We start from the raw sequence: 21,330 nt of genomic DNA, 5'->3' as shown, positions 1-21,330 counted from the left end.
CCCTAGTCGTTTCGGCCCCAGTTATTGTTGTTTTATAAATCAAATTATTCAGTCACTTGAGTTTTGTTATTAAATTTTATCGTAAGTATTGTACTTTCTTTCTCTCGTTCTCTTTCTTTCTTTCGTTCTCTCTTTTTGTGATTATTTTTTTTTATTATTATTGAACATAATATCTGAGTGTTAAAGAATAAATAAGAGCCAACCAACCAAAACTTTATTTAGCTTTGATAATCCAAAAATTAAAATGAACTGATTTTCTTGTTTGTGTAAATACAATTTAATAAATTGCAATAAATTGTTTTGCGTTTGTTCTACTTAATTATATTTCCATATAGACCCTTCCCATAACAGGGGCGCTTTACATATGGCTAGAATTGGAACCACTGATGTTTGACGTCAGTCGGGCTTATATGTGTACAGAAATTAAGTACGATCACAAAGAATGTTTTCATGCGGAGCACTCACTCAGGGTTTGGAGTCGGTATCTGGATTAAAAAGCCCATGCCTCGACTGGGATCCGAACCCAGTACCCACCAGCCTGGAGACCGATGGCTTAACCATTGCGCCACCGAGGCCGGTAGGTAAATTGAAAGTAGCATCATTAAGACATGTTCTAGTTCAGTTCAGTTCAACTTTATTTTCGTGCTTGTATCCCATTAAAGTTCAACCAAGCTGTCCTGGGCACACATCTCAGTGTTCTAGCATTTAAAAGAAACAGCAAAAACACATATGGATGCACAATTCCTGAGTTGTTTGTGATGGCATCGTAGGTTAGGTAAGTTCTGTCTTGTATCACTCTCTACCGCTTGAATTGTTAGTGAAACAATGTTAAAACGTAATATACAAACATGAAAGTCTAAACATACTAAACTTAAGTTTCGCTTCCTTATTTTATCACCATATCATTTATCAGTGATATTCTACATGGACGCGATGACGTACATGTTTATGTGTATATGTGTGCGTGTCACGGTATATAATATGTATGTAGGCCTATTGTATCCATATAGATATATATATATATATATATATATATATATGTGTGTGTGTGTGTGTGTGTGTGTGTGTGTGCGTGCGTGCGTGTGTGTGCCCCCACGTTTTTGCACCTTCCCACGCCCATGGATATACATGTATACAATGTTGGGTTGAAGCCGGTACCGGGCTGTGAACCCTGTACCTACTAGCCTGTAGTCCGATGCCTTAACCACTGCGCCACCGAGGCCGGTACACCCCTTAGATCAGCTCCTGCCGCAGGCTCGGGTCATACAGATGTAGGTTCACAGACAAGTGTTTGCTCTAATAATCAGCTTACAAAAATGCTTAGTCCGCCACATCCATTTAATGTTTTGTGCAGTGTCCTGTTACCTATATAATATATGGGCGGTTAGAGGCAGCTATAAACGACATGCCCGAATCCAAAACACTACGTCGAGTGTGTCAACCGACTCCAATCGCGTGATGTGTACTGATAAAAAAAAAATATATATTTAAAGCTGACTAACCCTCAAGTTGTGCTCTAGTGGTGTCGTTAAACCAAAAAAACTAACCCTCTAGGGTTACTGTCGTACGCGAGATATCCGCCTATTCTCCCCCCCCCCCCCTCCCCCCCCACCCCACCCCATCACCACCCCACCCCTTTTTTCCTAACGCAATAATTTGTGCCTACGAAAGGCGTGTGCTACAACAGCTTTCTCTGTTTGTGCACGTAAAAATTCGTGATCCTGACTCAACCATTGAACCACAGCTGGTCAAAGGCCGTGGTATGTGCTATCCTGTCTGTGTATATAAAACGTGCATATATAAGACCCCTTGCTACTTTAGGAAACATGTAGCGGGTTTCCTCTCTAAGACTATGTTAGAGTTACCAAATGTTTGACATCCAATAGCCAATGATTAATAAATCAATGTGATCTAGTGGTGTCGTTAAACAAAACAAATTTTAACTGAATCATCAGACTTGTTGTTAGGCGTCTCCTCAATATTAAAGGGACATTCCTGAGTTTGCTGCATTGTAAGATATTTCCGACTAATAAAATATTTCTACGATTAAAATTACATATTAAATATATTTTCTGGTTTAGAATATCAGTGTCTGTATATTCAATGTGTTTCTGGTCGTCTTAATATTTGTAAGAAGCCCAAACTGGATTTTGTCTTAAAATAATTTCGTACGTACGAAAAAAGTTAGTTTTTTAAAAAATAAAATGAAATTTAACCTAATACAAATATTAGAACGATCAGAAACAGGTTTAATATACAGCCACTAATATTTTATGCAGAAAAATGCATTTGATATGTAATTACAATCGTTAAAAAGTTTTTGTTAGTCGATAACACGGTAAAACGTGCAGCAAACTCAGGAATGTCCCTTTAAACATCTTTGATTTCCCCCTGATTAGCCCCACGATTTGTGACACCTTTGTCGTTAATGCTTTAACGCACATAGTCGTGCAGTGTGGCACCCATGCTTAGACAGGTAAACGATAAGTGCATGTTTCGTCAGCTAACTAATCAGCGAGATCCATTCATCCACCCACGAAAATAAAAAACCCAAAGCATTCTATATGCAATATAAAAGGAAGACCCGTTGACGCCCTATGAAATAGCAAATATATCAAAGGCCGTGGTATGTGCTATCCTGTATATATATATGTGTGTGTGTGTGTGTGTGTGTGTGTGTGTGTGTGTGTGTGTGTGTGTGAAACTCTGTAACATTAAAAATGCCATGTAACATATGAAACCCAAATAAAGAATATTTCAGCAAAAGACATGAATATTTACATTATGTCCTAAAATAGGGAGTTTCTAGAATTAAAATATGAGAAAATTAAAGCGGCAGTATCCGGAATATTTTTATTATTTAAGCATATAGAACAGAAAATCCGATTACGTTTGGTGCATATATGACGCCGCACTCCGCATTGGTTTCACTACGCTCGCTTATCCAGGTCAAAAACAAAGCCAGTATTTCGAAAGTGGGACACTTTTGACGGGCTCCTACCGATCTCGGTTTTCATTGGCTTATCACAAGTGTGGAATTCCCCAACAAGAGATCACGTGAGATTTCGCAATGTTTGAACAAATTTAACTGTCTTGATTGAGGGGTCGTCTCATATCTCCAAAACATATTTATATCCATAGAGGTATGGTACAACGCCTTTCCAGGGGTCGGTGGGTGGGGGATTTGCCTTGAAATTTTGACAGTGGCCAGCTGTTGGCATACGCGAGGGTGTTACTAATTACGTAACGCTCTAGGGGTAGAGGAAGAGGGTACTGTGTTCGATTTATGTAACATTTTTCAAGACTATATTTAATTTTTATTCATTACTTAGACCTCAGTCTAGGATCGATACCCATCGGCGGGTATATAAAAGATCATGGTATGTGATATCCTGTCTGTGGGATGGTACATATAAACGATCCCTTGCTAAAAAAAAATCTACCAGATTTCCAAGGCGCGTGTGCAGGGATTTCAGCGGGGTTGGGGGTTATAGACTGTGTTGAGCGAAGTTTATATGGGGCCATGATCCCCCAGAAAATACATTTCAAATTTTGTTAAGCTTGGGCAAATAAGGGTTTCGACCTCCAATACCCTCCCCCTGCATATGCACCCGATTCCTCTCTAAGATTATATGTCAAAATTACCAAATGTTAGACATCCAACAGCAGATGGAAGGAAGGATAGGATATGTTTTATTTAACGACGCACTCAACACATTTTATTTACGGTTGTATGGCGTCGGATGATTATTAAATCAATATGCTCTAACTTTGATGTCGTTAAACAGCCCCACCCCCCAACTTTACCCTTTACAAACGAAATAATATTTATTTGAATTTGTCGATTTTGACACGTAAAATTAAGAAGTGAAAACATTCATTGTCTACTTTAGTATATTTTATTAAAAAATATATATACATGATTAATGTGTTACTAGTATACAAACTAAACTTTGAAAGTTCTACTAACACTTTATAAAATATTAATTCTGAAATAGGAAGGTACGATTGTCGATAATACGTTGTCAAGATCAAACCGGTTTTAAGGAAAGACTCTGATAACGTATCCTCAACCGAACGTTCTTCGTACAGCGTAAGATTTCTCTTTTAATTTTTTGAGACGAACCCCACAATTTGAAATCGGCAAACGCACGTGTTAACTCAAACTGACAACAGACTGTCGTGTGTGCTTTGCCGAGCTATGGTAGCACAGGCGACTAATCGAGCGTATACTTTTGACGATCTCCTTTCATAGCGAACACACACGAGTTTTTTTAAAAGTGCATTTGAGCTTGTATTTCATATTTGTACATGATGTTATAATATGGTAACCAGAGACTGTAACTTTAAACACTCCACTCCACTTGTAAAAATGGGTGGAAGGCCTATTCCATTGCAACATGGTTAGCTTCCTGAAACTATGGATGATGGACGTGAGTGCGTCCTTAATGTTTTTCCATTAATATATTTGAAGGCAACCATTCAGGTTATGCATATCATGAATAGTCCGAATGGTTAGGTGTATGTATGTGACTTTATATTTGTATTCTGTGATGCATGCTCCTGCACTACGCTATTCTGAGTAGTCATTGTCAAAATGTATGTAACATTTGTGTGTTTGTGTACCTATGAGCTGTAAAGAAATGAAAGGAAATGTTTTATTTAAAGACGCACTCAACACATTTGACGGTTATATGGCGTCGCACATATGGTTAATGACCCAACAGATATTGAGAGAGGAAACCCGCTGTCGCCACTTCATGGGCTACTCTTTTCGATTAGCAGCTAGGGATCTTTTATATGCACCATCCCACAGACAGGCTAGTACATACCATGGCCTTTGTTACACCAGTTGTGGAGCACTGGCGGGAACGAGAAATAGCCCAATGGGCCCACCGACGGGAATCGACCCTAGATCGATCGCGCATCAGGTGAGCGCTGTACCATTGAGTTATGTCCCGCCCCTGTAAAGAATTGAATATCCAATTAAAGTCACATACCCTAATTTGCAACCCGTGTATTTGGACGCTAAGTTTGGTTAATCTAAAAACCTGTAACAAATCTGGATAAAGATACAATACAACAAAACAAGAGTATGTGACGTTGAAATGGAGAAATACTCTTAAAAAACTGATTACAGCTCGTCTCCATAACCCTTTCGTGTGAGAGGTACATATTTTCAACAACAAAAAATGAAAAATGCATTTTGTGGTATTAAAAACGCCAGGATGACAACGGATAATGGATAATCTAAACAATAAAATTTAATTAACGTTTGATTTCAATTATGAAATTCTTTGTTTTTTGTTTAACTATACCACTAGAGCACATTGCTTTATTAATCATCGGCTATTGGATGTCAAACATTTGGTAATCAGCACTTTCAAGAATCAGATCGATCAACAAAAACGTCATGGATATACAAAAACCAAAAAAAAACCCCACTATATACCAATACGTGGCAAACTCTTTACCATTAAAAATATCATGTAACAAATGAAACCCAGATATACACTATTTCATTAAGTGACAGCTACATTGTTTCCATTAGTAACAAGGGATCTTTTATATGCACCATCCCACAGACAGGATAGCACATACAATGACCGTTGATACTAGACCGACCGCGCACCAGGCGTGTTCTTTACCAAATTACCACTGGGTTACGTCCCGCCCCATCTATCATCAAAAACTGTTCTAATAGTCAAAAATTGCCGTAGTGTTTAAAAACAATGATCTCTTACTTTAATTTTCAAATACGAGTCAGTCACTTACACACTCACTCACTCAGTCCAATTATTTGACACATCTTTACATCCACGAGGTCGGCACTCGACGTCGTGTCTGCTCCTTGACACGTTCTCAACAATTCTTGAGGAATGTGTCCAGAAGATGGTTTGGAATATAATTTCGATCTATTTTTAAAAATAAATTTATAAAGGTTCATGTGAACAGCTAGTGTGTGTGTGGGGGTAATTTTTGGCATGCTTCCGTCAGAGAACTGTTCAATCACACCTGTCGTAGGCACAACCTCTGACTTCGCCAGAGAGGTCTGTCCATGGCAGAAAAAGCCGGTGTCAGTACACGATACATTACGTACTACTACAACATACACTGAAACCGGATTAACAACTCCGCTTCAGTGATTGCACAAAATATACCATACAAAAAAAAGCTATTTAAAACTATTTATTGCATTTTTATGTATACATTAGTATTCATTCGTAAAGTTGAAAATGTCTCCAGTAATCTAAATCTAAACTAAATTGTACACAAAGGAGAACTGTTGAAGGTCATGAAAAAATACGACTTCTTGCACGAGAAGACCATGGTATTTCACTTTTGTTTTGTTTCACTGCGCGTTTGGTTTAGCAGGTTGAGTGCACAATTTGTAACTAGATCATAGACACCGCATGTAATACCAATGGTCGATTGGTGTTGACCTGGTCGTATTTACTATCTTTCTCTCCGATGGAGATCTAGATAACCGACCGTCTGTGGAGGATGTTGGGTTGGGTTTTTTAAAAGTTTATTGTCCCCCCATAAAAGAAATACGGTAATGCCAGGGTTGGGGGCCCTGGTATCACTACCTTACATTAATGTTATAGGACACACATTATATAATAGTACAAATAATATGTTATGATATTAATACACGTTACCACAAAAAAGGAGAGAAGAAGTAATAGATGGAAGTAAAAAAAAAACCCAAAAAACCCCAAACAAACAAATAGAAAAATAACAATAACAATAAAACAAAAAAATAATAATACAAAATTAATAATAATGAATGAATGAATGAATGAATGAATGAATGTTTAACGACACCCCAGCACGAAAAATACATCGGCTATTGGGTGTCAAACTATGGTAATGCAAATAAATAAAGTGATGATCAACATCAATATAAAAATTCAAGACTTAAACAAAAACAGTGTAAAGAACTGTGCAAAAACACAAATATCACAGAATTTTACGGATACTGAATTTTACTCAAAACTTCAATTTTGTGCTGTATTGGCCATTCTCAAAGAGAATGTTACACCCCTGCACCACGGCGAGATTACAGCACGCGCAGGGGGAAATTAATAATAATGAAAAAAAAAACGAATAAATGAAAAATACAAAACAAAATATGATATTGAAAATAAATAAATAAATAAATAAATAAATAAATAATCCCTAGCGTTGTTGTCGGCTGGTAGGTTTCTCAACAGTGTACTTTACATTCACCTATATATTTGGTTGGTTTTGTCATAATATAGCACCGTATTTTTGAAAGATCATAAGTACTAACTATCTATATGGCCCATATATCCCACTTGTTTGTGAAATGGTCATTATTTGCATAAATATACTTTTCAATATTTCTATTATGTTTTATTATACTTGTAACTTCAGAACATTTTAGATTTCGATTGGCATATTTACAACAATATATGTATTTTTTTACATAAGACAATGATGTGGTTTAATAAAATACTTTGTAAAGGATTCCCAAGTAATATATCGATTATATTAAGATTTACAATCAAACCTGTTTTATCTTTAAACCACGTCTGTGGAGGATGTTCTTATTGACCTGAATGTAAAAAACCCACACAAAAAACACAGAAAAAAACAAAAAACAAACAAACAAAAAACCACAAAATGTCCGAGTTCGACGATCACGTTAGATTTATCAATCGTACCGGTAATCTATGTAATCTAGAACGCACTGTATAGTCCAGTCAATCCATCAAACTGAATAGCCAATGGTGGACTTCGTATTGAAAGCCCCATATAACTGCTATTCAATCCCAATTTTAAGAATGTTCCCCTACTTCGATCTTTCTACATTTTTATATGTTCTTCTGTAATCACTCCTGTAATCATTAGTCAAAATCCTTTCTTTTGCAATTTTTTTCAAGTTTGCCTTTTTTTTTTTTTTTTTTTTTTTTTGTAAATTAACTGAACTAGTAATACATTTGGTTTTCTCTTCTTCTGCTGTTTTTTGTTTGTCTTTTTTTTTTTTTTTTTTTTTTTTTTTGGGGGGGGGGGGGGGTGTTAGAGTTGAAAATGGGCAGAATTTTGAAAATAGCAATAAGTAAAAAAAGTTAAAAGAATTTTTTTTCTTAATTAAATAAAAAGCCAAAAATAAAAATAATTGACTGCTCGGCCAAATATTTATATAATTTGAAGCATTTTAGAAGGACAGTCCAAAAATAAATAAGAGAAAGAAGAGAGGGTCGGACTATTTAATAATATTTTAAAAAAGAAGTAATTTCGACATAAAATTTTGAACGGAGATCTAAAAGTTTAAAGTCCTATCTATATGGTCCGGGCCGTGGGGGGGGGGGGGGGGGGGGGGGGGGGGGGGGGGGGGGGGGGGGGGGGGGGGGGGGGGGGGAGTTTAAGGTGGGCGGAATTTGGAATACGAATTTAGTAGTTAGGTCAAGGGACCTAAAGCCAAAAGGAGCTGCTACATTCGACTCATGTCTGGATAAAATTTAAAATCCAAAAAATAATATTAGAGTGCTCGGCCAAAAAGTTGTTAGGGTGATTTGAGCAATTTAGACGGGCTGCCAAAGTTAAGTGTGTTGGACTGTTTACCCAACTAAGCCCTAAAAAGGAGGTTCCTGTCCTAGAAGAGGTTTGGCGGAACTCATGGCGAGATGTTGGGGTGATCGACCCGGAACCTCGGGAAGAAGTGAGGCAAGTCAATGTAGCACTCTCCCCGAAGTAAGGCTGGGTAATCTTCCGGAAGTATCAGCCTGATAATCCGATGGACAATTGGATTATCCATGTCTGATTTCAGCAGTCCATGTCGATACACCCCGTTCAGCTCAGACGTCAAGTAGAAGGTGCGACTCTTCTCAACGTACTGAAAATGGTACCGCCCCTGACCAGATGGTGTTGGTCTCCAACTCTTGGAGATGAAGGGCCTGGCAGTTGGGTGGTAGCAGTGAACTCCCCCGTGACCCACTCGCGGTACCGTCCAGGAAGCTTGTCGCAGGCGATCTGCCAAGTAGTGGGTTGGGTGTCAGATGGGTCCTGAACCGACACTTTCCTCTTCTTGACGTCCCGCTCTGCACCAGCTATCGCAACAACACGTGGAGACGCCGGTGGGCTGGCTGGAGCTGACGACACTTTAACATGTCCTGTCTCCATCTGCGCTGGTGCTGCAGGGGAATGGGCCGCCACTGCCAGATGAGCTGACAGCTTAGGCCCCACCTTTGCCGCTCCTGGCGTCTGCTGCTTTCGAGTAGTGTGTGTGTGGGGGGGGGGGGGGGGGCGGCGAAGCAGAAGGGACCGCCGCCGGCAGTTAAGCTGCCGGTTTTGCCCCCCCCCCCCCGAACTGCCCCTGTCAGTCTCGACTTCTTCTTTGAGCCGCCGGGTTTGATCCTCCCTGAGCCGTCTTGGGACGCCTTCTCCCCCTACTGCTCGGGCGCTTCGGTCTGTTGTCACCGTTATACAAGGTGGCAATAGTTGAACTCCCATTGTGTTCAACGCGATACTTGGGCAAAGGACCAAGCTCGCGCATATATTATAAATGTTGTGTTTGGTCGGTCGGTCGGTTAACGTTTTAACGTGCATATATGCCACGAAGGCTTCACGCACGCCTGTCACGGGCTCAATCTCTGACTTTCGCCAGTGACTAAGTCCGGGCCAGGAGGGGGGAGGGGTAAGTTTGAAGTGGGCAGAATTTGGAATTAAAAAAATTAGTAGTCGGTCAAAGACCTAAGTCCTAAAATTAACTGCATTCTACCATTCTACACGTCTGGACTAAGAAATTAAAATCAAAAATAATGTTTAAGTGCTCAGCCAAAAAGGCTTTATGGTGATTTGAGCATTTGAACGGGCGCCAAAGTAAAGTGCGTTGGACTATTTATAAAAAAATAAACATAAGAAATTTAAAGTCCAACTAAGCCCCAAAAAGGAGGTTACCTGTCCTAGGTAAGGTTGCGTTCTACTTCGAGGAGGCTGGAGGTTCTCGGAGTGACGGCACCAGATCTTGGCGTTGACGTAGAGTCCGAACCACAGTGGAGTAGTCGGGGCCGCAGACTGCATTGATCATCTTGTGCATAATTTGTTGTCAATCCTTGGAAACAAGATGCACTGCCTGAAGGTCTGGTCTCTCTTGTGCGTGACGACTATTCCATGTATGCCGCTAAAGACTTGGTTGTGCAGTTCGTAGTGGCTGCCGTCGTCCAATGGTCTCCAGTCCACGTTGAGAAATCCTCCCCGAAGCGTCGTCGTATCTGTCGTATCCCCCTGCATGTACTGGTGTAACTGTCGTCTGAGTCCGGTGACAGCTAGGACCCAGTCGTCGTCCTCAGGGGGAGTGGTGGGCGGTGCTGGCGGCTCAGTCTTGGCTGGATGCGTGGTCGGTGATGTTGCCTTCCGCTTCGCGGCCGCAGCAACAACTTGTCCCGGCGCCGACTCAACGGGAGCGGTCGGTATAGTTGACCGCTTCACCGGAGTCGGAGCCCGTGGCGTGGAGGTCGGTGGAACCGCCCTCTTACCTTGACACATCGCTATGACAAGGTCAGAGTACGTTTCGTCCGGGGATGCTGGCGTCGAAGGCACTGGCGTCCTCTTCGGTGGTGACGGTGGGGGCGGCGACGCGGAAGGAAACTTTGGATCCCCCCGTGCCGCCCCTGGCGCACGTCTCCTCCTCCCTCCTCCTCCCTCCTCTTCTCGTCTTCTTTACCGAGTCGCCATACAACAAGGTCACGGTCGCCCGTGACCCGGTGTACGCGACTCGGAACTCCAACAGGGCTCCAAACGAAGCTATCATTCCCCTTGGGGTGGGGGGTTGGAAAAGTCGAGAGCGCAGGGAGACTGAGTGTTTTTTATTCTCTTTTTATTATTTTTATGTAAATAAAAGATCCCTTGCTGCTAATCGGAAGAGTAGCCCATGTAGTGGCGACAGCGGGTTTCCTCTCAAAATCTGTGTGGTCCTTAACCATATGTCTGACGCCATATAACCGTAAATAAAATGTGTTGAGTGCGTCGTTAAATAAAACATTTCTTTCTTTCAACACCCCTGTTCTTCTTATCTGCAGTCAACCAGCGTTGTATATTGGAATCAATATCTGTTGCTCTCCTAGCAACACCAACGCTGGACTATCTACCTCATCTTGAGGGGCATCGAGACTGGAGGGCACTGCGGCTGGGTGGGTGGTTGGGGGGGGGGGGGGGTTGGGGGGATAGGGAACATCACCGGAATTTAGTGGTTAGGCGCTTAGGCGTAGGCGGTTTCGGCCGTAGGGTGAGGTAGGTATGTCCGGGGATTTCCTTGCCCCCCCCCCCCTCCCCCTCCTCTTTCCCCGTGGCTGCCGGCCACGCCAATGTTCCCGATACGATTGATGCCCCTCTCTTTATTTTCCCAACCAATAACAAAACTTCCTGGGCATGGGTCAAACCCTTTTCCTACCCAACATCCCCCTTTTCTTTATGGGGCATTAAATGGTAAAATTTTTATAAAATATTATTTTTATTTTAGACTGCCCGATCCTTTGTGCGCCAAAATTTAAAGTAAAATATTTTAGAGTTCTGTATTATTTTTTATTATTTGAAACGCGCGTCTAAAAATTATAATTGTCACACCTATTATTTTTTATTTTAAGGCTAATAAAATTCAAAATTGCCCGGTAAATTATCTGTACCGAGTCAGGCCCCTGGCTATCCAGAGATAGGACTCAGATAGACATGCTCGAAACCTTAGTTGTTGTTGTTGTTGTTTTTTTTGTGTTTTTTTTGTGTTTTTTTTTTTTTTTTTTTTTTTTTTTTTTTTAGTGGTATATGAGTATGTTAAAATTAGTCAGCCAACCAGCAACACAGCCGTGATACAGAAAAAAACTGTTACCTGAATCGGAAAGAAAGGCAGTAGGTTAAGTTGGAAATCGCCGAATCACAACACTAGACGCTGGTGGGAAAACTGTACCGTGAGCGGAAGGAAAGGTAGTAGGCTGCGTTGGGAAATCTCTGAAACGATGACGGACAAAAATGTCGTTACCGCTGGTCACGATAACGCTGCTTTTGACATCGACGGCGATGTCGTCGTAATCAGCTCAACCCAGCCAACGTCAAGCGGGAACGACGTGCACGGCGTGTGTTGCGGTACAGCGATGGTGATGAGACCAGAAGACCAGGACACGGGAAATGCCGAAGTAGACGATGAGGACGACAACCCAATGGGTTTGGAGTTTCGCGTCCAGGATATACCGCCGCCGCATATGTTATTCGTTTTCGGGTTGCAGGTAAAATAGTTGTTTGCCTAAAGAATTAAAAATAGACAGAGAGAGAGAGGGGGAGAGAGAGAGAGAGAGAGAGAGAGAGAGAGAGAGAGAGAGAGAGAGAGAGAGAGAGAGAGAGAGAGAGAGAGAGAGAGAGAGAGAGAGATTCAGCACTGGTTGACACGAGAAATAGCTTAGTGGACCCACCGACAGGGATCGATACGAAACCAACCGCGCATCCATCCAGCGAGTGCAAATGCGCGCGAGTGCGAATAATTTTGTATATGTTCATATACCACTAGAGTTTCGAGCATGTCCGTCACGGGGCCGGTCTCTGGATAGCCAGGGGCTTGTCCCGGGACAGAAAAAAATTAAGGGGACAATTTTGAAATTTACATCCAAAAATTAAATAGTGGGCTTTTAAAATGTTGATACGCATCTCTAATTAATATAATTAATAAAGAAAATTCTACTCATTAAATTCGGTCGCCAAAAATAAAAAGAATTGACTGCTCGGTCGAATATTTATATAATTTGGAGCATTTTAGAAGGACAGTCCAAAAATAAATAAGAGAAAGAAGAGAGGATCGGACTATTTAATAATATTTTAAAAAAAAAGAAGAAGTAATTTCGACATGAACTTTTGAACAAAGGTCTAAAAGTTTAAAGTCCGATCTATGTGTCCTCGTGAGTGGCCTCGTTAAGGCCGTTAGGGTGCACAGCTTGTAGGGACAAGATGGGTTGCATCCCGTCAAGAAAAACCATAGATTGACAGTCAATAGACGTTGAAGGTGTATTGCTGAGCTGAAATACAGATCTTGAGAAGCCGGATCCGTCTGAACGATAGAGAGAATCAAACTAGGGTACAGTCCAGTCGTCATGGGTTGGTATAGTGGTGCGGACGGGCCCCGACTCCGGAGGATACGAGATGGTATCACAATAAAACAAAGTAAAGTCTAGAAAAGAGTAGAAGGGGCCGACCCCGCTTCCTATTTCTTCGTAGAGTGGGGCGGTCAATCTTCCAGTGCTGCTAGGACAGGCTCGGACATGTAGAGACTAAACCCGAACAACCGTGGCGTTCTGCAGAATGGCCGTCATACGAGTCACGAAAAAAACAAGTCAACACAGTCAGACGGAGAAATGACGTGGAGGCAAGGAATCTCGCTAAAAAAGAATCCAACCTGGTGGTGCAGACTGCCGAAACGAGAAGCATTCCAGCGTATCAATCCAGCGCTTTACCACTGTGCTACGCCCCCACCATCTCCATTTCTCGATCTCATTCTGTTGTTTGTAGCAAGTTCTGCTGAGTATAAGCTCGACGATCTCATTTTGTTCTTTCCAGCAAGTTCTGCTGAGTATAAGTTCCACGATCTCATTTTGTTGTCTACAGCAAGTTCTGCTGAATATACGTTCGACGATCTCATTTTGTTCTTTCCAGCAAGTTCTGCTGAGTATAAGCTCGACGATCTCATTTTGTTCCTTCCAGCAGGTTCTGCTGAGTATAAGCTCGACGATCTCATTTTGTTCTTTTCAGAAGTTCTGTTGAGTATAAGTTCGACGATCTCATTTTGTTCTTTTCAGCAATGTTCTGCTGAGTATAAGCTCGACGATCTCATTTTGTTCTTTCCAGCAAGTTCTGCTGAGTATAAGTTCGACGATCTCATTTTGTTGTCTATGGCATGTTCTGCTGAGTATACGTTCGACGATCTCATTTTGATATTTCCAGCAAGTTCTGCTGAGTATAAGCTCGACGATCTCATTTTGTTCTCTCCAGCAAGTTCTGCTGAGTATAAGCTTGACGATCTCATTGTGTTCTTTCTAGCAAGTTCTGCTGAGTATAAGTTCGACGATCTCATTTTGATCTTTCCAGCAAGTTCTGCTGAGTATAAGCTTGACGATCTCATTGTGTTGTTTCCAGCAAGTTCTGCTGAGTATAAGTCCGACGATCTCATTTTGTTATCTACGGCAAGTTCTGCTGAGTATACATTCGACGATCTCATTTTGTTCTTTCCAGCAAGTTCTACTGAGTATAAGCTCGACGATCTCATTTTGTTCTTTCCAGCAAGTTCTGCTGAGTATAAGTTCGACGATCTCATTTTGTTCTTTCCAGCAAGTTCTGCTGAGTATACATTCGACGATCTCATTTTGTTCTTTCCAGCAAGTTCTGCTGAGTATAAGCTCGACGATCTCATTTTGTTCTTTCCAGCAAGTTCTGCTGAGTATAAGCTCGACGATCTCCATCCCGATCATTGTGTCGGAGAAGATCTGCGCCGGACACCTGGAGCTGGTCAAGTCCGAGATCATGTCCACGTTCCTTTTTATGTGCGGCGTCTGCACCGTGCTGCAATGTCTGATCGGAGTCCGGTGAGTCACTCGGCTTGTTAAAGGGCCACAGTCAGTGTTGAGATTCGACACATTTTAATTTGCACACTTTTAGTTTGCTATAATATCACTTCACTATATTGTTGTTTATCAAAACAAAGACAAAATAAAACAAAACAAAATCTTAAGCAGCAAGAAAAACAACACCAACACCAGCTACTCCTTACCCTTTACAAAGAAACCCAAAAAAAACACCTACGAAACAAGCAAAAAAAAAAAAAAAGAACAAACAGCAAACAAACAAAATACACCAACCACTCCTCACCCCTTCAAAAAAAAACAAAAAAACACACACCCAAAAAGCACCAAACAAACAAAAAACAAGCTCAAAAACAAACTCAAAAACAAAACAAAACAAAGAAACAATAACAACAAACAAATAAACAAACAAACAAAAATACAAAAACAAAAAGAACAAAACGGCAAACAAACAAAATACAAAGACAACAACAAACCAAAACAAAACAAACAAAACAAAACAAAACAAAAAACACGCAAACAAACAAACAAGCAAATAAGCAAGCAAACACATAAACATACAAGTACCTTTAATTTAGAGTTTAGTTAGTTAGTGCTACAGTAAATATTATATGAATGGGCGATCGTAACTGTTTATTATTTACTTTGCAATAGGTGAAATTTTAACTTAAAAAATTGTCATCTTATTAGTGTTGTATTTACTTGCCAGGTTACCAATTATCCAAGGAGGGTGTCACAAGTTCATCCCCGCCATTATTGCTCTGATGGCGCTCCGTCCGGATTGCGCACTCCCAGGTTAGTCACGTGGACAGAATGTACCAGTAGAGCATGCTTTCCGTGTACAAATAACGAAAATGGTGATGAATTTCACTATATAATGTGTTGTCCTTTTTTAAAGATGAAAGAAAAAGACTTCTGACAAAATGTTTACTGTTTTGTTTTTACATTTCTTTGTGATAAATAACTATAAACCAATCGAACCCACACATAATATTTGCGCAAATAGCCTGGAAGGAACTAAAATCAAGTTATAAAGGAGACGAAACTGTATAATGATTTGAACTGCCTACATTTTGATGTTGCAGGCGATCAGTCGAGTCTCAATGTGACGATTGCTGAACGGGAAGAATGGCAGTCAAGAATGAGAGAGGTACAAAAGTTTCTTTGTTTTCTTTAACGACACCATTAGAGCACATATATTTATTAATCATCAGCTATTAGATGTCACACATTTTGCTAATTTTGATATATAGACTTAGAGAGGAAACTCGCTACATTTTTTGGTTAGTAGCAAGGGATTTTTTTATATGCACATCCATCAGATAAACTAGCACATATCACAGTCTTTGATATACCAGTCGTGGAGCACTGGCTGGAACGAGAAATAGCCCAATGGGCCCACTGAGGAGGATCGATCCTAGACAGACCGCGCATCAAGTGAGCGCTTAACAACTAGTCCACGTTCCGCCCATGGATGGATATAGATAATTGTTCTGTGCAAAAAAAACAAAGAATACTAACAAATAATAATGCAAAACAAAACACAAACAAACAAAACACAAACATACAAAACCATAACAAAACAAAAACGGAAACGGAAACAAGCAAAAAGTATCGTATTATGGATTAAGGGGGCTAATTTACCTTTAACATCTACAGTCGACGACATTTCATTTCATTTCAACTTATTATTGTGTTTATATCCAGGACAGTGGGTTAGTTGTTTGGTGTTAATGGTTAGTGAGAGAAAAAGAGGGTGTAGTGGTCTTACACCAACTAATGGAGTCATTAAAAACTCGCTGAGGGTTGGAGCCGGTTCCGGCCTGCGAACCCAGTACCTACCAGTCTTATGTCCAATGGTTTAACCACGACACCACCAAGTCCGATGATTAACAACTAATCAGTGATAGGAGTTGTATACGACGAGAACCGAGTTGTAAGAACGCTAAGACCAGCAACTGGACAGTAGTACAGGTCGTGACAGCAGAAAGTTGGCCAACCTTGTCGTGGCAGTTGGTTGTCTGACCTTGGTATAACAACTAATCAGTCATAGGAGTTGTATACGACGAGAACCGAGTTATAAGAACGCTAAGACCAGCAACTGGACAGTAGTACAGGTTGTGACAGCAGAAAGTTGGCCAACCTTGTCGTGACAGTTGGTAGTCTGAGCCTGGTACAGCGGATCCAAATGTCAGTGTCAATATTTACCTTTTCACGTCGAAGGCTTTTTTTTCTTCCTTGACATGGTGTATTTAGTATGACTTACATACACAAATACACGAAGAAGCGAGTGCAACGAACCTCGACCACCTTTTCAACGAAAACCGGTTTATTAACAAGCCCAAGACGTCTTTGTGTTTCCTAACTAACCGAAGGGAGGACCTTGTGATAAATAGAGGTGGGTGCTGGATCTGGCCTAGTCGGTAGAGCGCTTGTCTCGGGTGCTTGTGTCATAGGATCGAACCACTTCTGTGGACAATTTATCTTAATGGGTTTGCTCCTGTTCCAGCCAGTGCACTACGACTGGTATATCAAAGGCCGTGGTATGTGCTATCTTCTGATGTGGGGTTGCGCATATAAAAGATCACTTTGCTGCTAAGGGGAAAATGTAGCGGGTTTCCTCTCCAAGACTGAATATCGAAATTACCAAATGTTTGGCTTCCAGTAGCAAAACAAAACAAAGTAATCTGTATTAGGCTATTCATAAAGGTACCCGGGGCAATTGTAGACAACAGACACCACTATATTCGAACCCACCCCCCACCCCACCCCAAACATACCAGCATTCCTTATTAAAGTAAAGTTTGTTTTATTTAACGACGCCACTAGAGCACATTGATGTTTTATCTTATCATCGGCTATTGGACGTCAAACATATGGTCATTCTGACACTGTTTTTCAGAGGAAACCCGCTGTCGCCACATAGGCTACTCTTTTACGACAGGCAGCAAGGGATCTTTTATTTGCGCTTCCCACAGGCAGGATAGTACAAACCATGGCCTTTGTTGAACCAGTTATGGATCACTGGTCGGTGCAAGTGGTTTACACCTACCCATTGAGCCTTGCGGAACACTCACTCAGGGTTTGGAGTCGGTATCTGGATTAAAAATACCATGCCTCGACTGGGATCCGAACCCAGTACCTACCAGCCTAACCACGACGCCACCGAGGCCGGTCAGCCCTAATAAGGTCAGACCACAATAGGCCCTAAAGTTATCATGACTTCTGCATTGTGACAATTGCTCCTTCACATACTGAATCTCTATTCAAGAATGTTTGGCATAGGAAACAAAAATCTGGTTTAGTGATATTTTGGGAAATGTGATTACGATACTAGATGTAACCAAAAGGTTAGATGGGGTGGGTGGCCATACACTGCACCGCACCCCCACCCACCCCGCAAAAAAACAAACAACAAACAAACAAAACTAAAACTAAAAAAAAAAAAACATAAAAAACAACAACAACAATCAGAGCCGGATTTAGACCTTGGGGCCCCGGGGCAGGGGCTCGAGGCACTTCAGGTTCGGGGGGCCCTTAACATAGAAATTAAATTACATGACAAATAAAAAATGAGCTAATTTTATAAAAAAAAAAATTTTTATAAAGGAAGTCCTTAGTCTGGCGGCCCCTCTGACAGGGGCGCCCGAGGCAATTGTCCCCTTTGCCCCCTTTGCCCCCTTTGCCTCTTATAAATCCGGCATTGACAATAATAACAACTGAATAAAGAAAAGAAAACCCACATCTCAATCTCTCTATTCACAGATTCAAGGCGGTATCATGCTGGCTTCGCTAGTTCAAGTTTTCATTGGTTGCACGGGGCTGCTGGGAATTATGCTGCAATTTCTTGGACCAATCACCATCGTCCCTACAATAAGTCTTGTCGGTATCTCATTGGTGGACGTTGCCTTGAGATTTTGTGAGAAAAACTTGTGGATGTCGGTTTTGTGAGTATTTATTCATTGTGTATTCATCGGCCTCGGTGGTGTCGTGGTTAAGCCATCAGGCATAAGACTTGTAGGTACTGGGTTTCGCAGCCCGGTACCGGCTCCCACTTAGAGCGAGTTTTATCGACTAAATGAGTAGGTGTAAGACCACTACATCCTCTTCTTTCTCACTAATCACTAATTCACTGTCCTGGACATACAGCCCAGATAGCTGAGGTGTGAGACCAGGACAGCTTGCTTCAACCTTAATTGGATCTTTTGTTGAAATGAAATTTTATTTTGTTTTTGCTTGAGGTTGTTTCGGGGAGGTGTTATTTTTTTTATGGTTTTTTTTTTTTTTTTTTTCTTTTTTTTTTTTCTTCTTCTTCTTCTTTTCTGATTCGGTCTGCAACCAACCGCGATAAAATAAATAAATAAATATTAAAATAAGATACTACATATTTATCTATCTACCAAATACATTTTAATGTCCAGTTTGCATCTACCATTTATTTAGAATGGGTTAACTTTTTATGACAGGATTATCAATTGGTTATGTACAAAATATTCACATATGCGTAGAAAACTAGGAGGGCTGGTGTCCAAAGGGGCTCTGCCTCCACAAATTGGCACTTCAAGTGAAAATAAAATTAATATAGCCTAGTGGTAAAGCGCTCTCATAATGTGCGGTCAGTCTAGGATCAATTCCCGTCGGTAGGCCCATTTGGCTATTTCTCGTTCCAGCCAGTGCACCAAGACTGGTTTATCAAAGTCCGTGGTATGTGCTATTCTGTCTGTGGGATAGTGCCTATAAAAGATCCCTTCCTACTAAGAGAAAAATGTATCGTCTTCCCTCTCTGACTGTACGTCAAAATTACCAAATGTTTGACATCCAATAGCCTATGGTTAATAAATCAGTGTGCTCTAGTGGTGTCGTTAAAACGAAACAAACAAACTGTACGGTGCTAGTTTTGATTTAGTAAATTAGTCTGAGTGGCAGTCATCTGTGTGATGGTACAAGAAAAGGGTCTTCTCTGGAGTGGCAGTCCTCTGTGGTGGTACAAGAAAAGTCTTTGCAGTGGCTGTCCTCTGTGTGGTTTAAAGAAAGAGTCTCCTCTGCAGTGGCTGTCCTCTGTGTGGTTTAAAGAAAAGGATCTCCTCTGCAGTGGCTTTCCTCTGTGTGGTTTAACGAAAAGGGTCTCCTCTGCAGTGGCTTTCCTGTGCGGTTTAAAGAAAGGGTCTTCTCTGCAGTGGCTGTCCTGTGTGGTTTAAAGAAAAGGGTCTCCTCTGCAGTGGCTGTCCTCTAATGCATGAGGCACTAGACAGAGATTCATGGAATAACTCACTAATTGAACAAACATGCACAATCGACTTTGCATTGTGGAGAGATATGGCCCTGATCACGTATTAGGGTTTTGTCGTTCACATTTTATCACATTGTAATGCGTCTAAATTGTTAATTTTTTAAAGCTAAATTAACTGTGAAATTATTTTTTTACAGTACAATCATACAGAATGCTTGGTAGTTTTAGTCATTTAGTCATCGACGTCGCTGCTTTTATTGCTGCTGATGTTGTGATTTTATTACTCAGGTAATTTATATATGTTATATAACCTAAAGCAGAAAGCGTTAACCTCTTATTTCAGGACCATAGCGCTGGTCTCGTTTTTACCTATGTTGTATAACCTAAAGCAGAAAGCGTTAACCTAAAGCGTTAATCTCTATTTCAGGACTATAGCACTGGTTCTCGTGTTTGTCTGTGTTAAGTAATCTAAAGCAGAAAGCGTTAACCTAAAGCGTTAACCTCTATTTCAGGGCTATAGCACTGGTTCTGCTGGTTGCCTATGTTATCTAACCAAAAAGCGAAAGCGTTAACCTAAAGTGTTAACCTCTATTTCAGGACTATAGCACTGGTTCTCGTGTTTGTCTGTGTTATGTAATCTAAAGCAGAAAGCGTTAACCTCTATTTCAGGACCATAGAGCTGGTTCTCGTGTTTGTCTCTGTTATCTAACTAAAGCAGAAAACGTTAACCTATATTTCAGGACTATGGAGCTGGTTTTCATGTTTGTCTCTGTTATCTAACTGAAGCAAAAAGAGTTAACCTCTATTTCAGGACTATGGAGCTGATTCTCGTGTTCGTCTGTGTTATCTAGCCTAAAGCAGAAAGCGTTAACCTATATTTCAGGAACACAAAGCTGGTTCTCGTGTTTGTCTGTGTTATCTAACCTAAATCAGAAAGCGTTAACCTATATTTCAGGACCACAAAGTTGGTTCTCGTGTTTGTCTGTGTTATCTAACCTAAATCAGAAAGCGTTAACCTCTATTTCAGGACCATAGCGCTGGTGCTCCTGTTCGCCCTATACATGAGGAACATAAAAATTCCTCTCCCAGGGTGCTCTCGAAAAAAAGGTTGTTCCGTTGTCATGTACCCGATGTTCAAACTCTTTCCGGTACTTTACTATTACATATTTATAATCATTCACTCATGTGTGCGTCCCCGTACGTCTGTGCGTATGTACGTGTATACACGTGTGCGCATTACGGTCAAATTGAATTTGCGCGTGTATGTACATGTCTGTATATATGTTACAGTCAATCTGTGGAATCAGTTATTACGCGTAATGCCTAAAAAAATCAGTCACTTCGCGAAGTTCCTGTGACTACCAGGCAATACGCGAAATGACTGAAAATCCCAGGCATTACACGAAATGACTGAAAATCATGACCAGACATTACACAGAATGACTAAAGTGATTCACGTCTTATTACTGACACTTGTATACAGGCTTTTGGTCTGCTCCAGTTACTGTCTCAGCTGAT

At 40.9% G+C, this 21,330-nt stretch overlaps 1 protein-coding gene across 1 annotated transcript in view; it reads left to right on the top strand.

The window, feature by feature from the left end:
* The first annotated feature begins 11,561 nt into the window (after nucleotides 1–11,561).
* Nucleotides 11,562–21,330, top strand: part of LOC121385384 (solute carrier family 23 member 1-like) — a 29,243-nt gene continuing 19,474 nt past the window's right edge. Inside the window, exons 1-6 of the mRNA XM_041516052.1 lie at nucleotides 11,562–12,245; nucleotides 14,428–14,585; nucleotides 15,292–15,377; nucleotides 15,668–15,732; nucleotides 18,348–18,529; nucleotides 20,840–20,960. Coding sequence (XP_041371986.1) covers nucleotides 11,979–12,245; nucleotides 14,428–14,585; nucleotides 15,292–15,377; nucleotides 15,668–15,732; nucleotides 18,348–18,529; nucleotides 20,840–20,960 — 879 coding nt within the window. The 5' untranslated portion in view covers nucleotides 11,562–11,978. The remainder of the gene's footprint in view (nucleotides 12,246–14,427; nucleotides 14,586–15,291; nucleotides 15,378–15,667; nucleotides 15,733–18,347; nucleotides 18,530–20,839; nucleotides 20,961–21,330) is intronic.

Source organism: Gigantopelta aegis, chromosome 11, assembly GCF_016097555.1.
Source record: "Gigantopelta aegis isolate Gae_Host chromosome 11, Gae_host_genome, whole genome shotgun sequence".
Classification (NCBI taxonomy): Eukaryota; Metazoa; Mollusca; class Gastropoda; order Neomphalida; family Peltospiridae; genus Gigantopelta; species Gigantopelta aegis.
The sequence above is the reverse complement of the archived record's forward strand: the minus strand, read 5'-3'. Positions and strand labels throughout refer to the sequence as shown.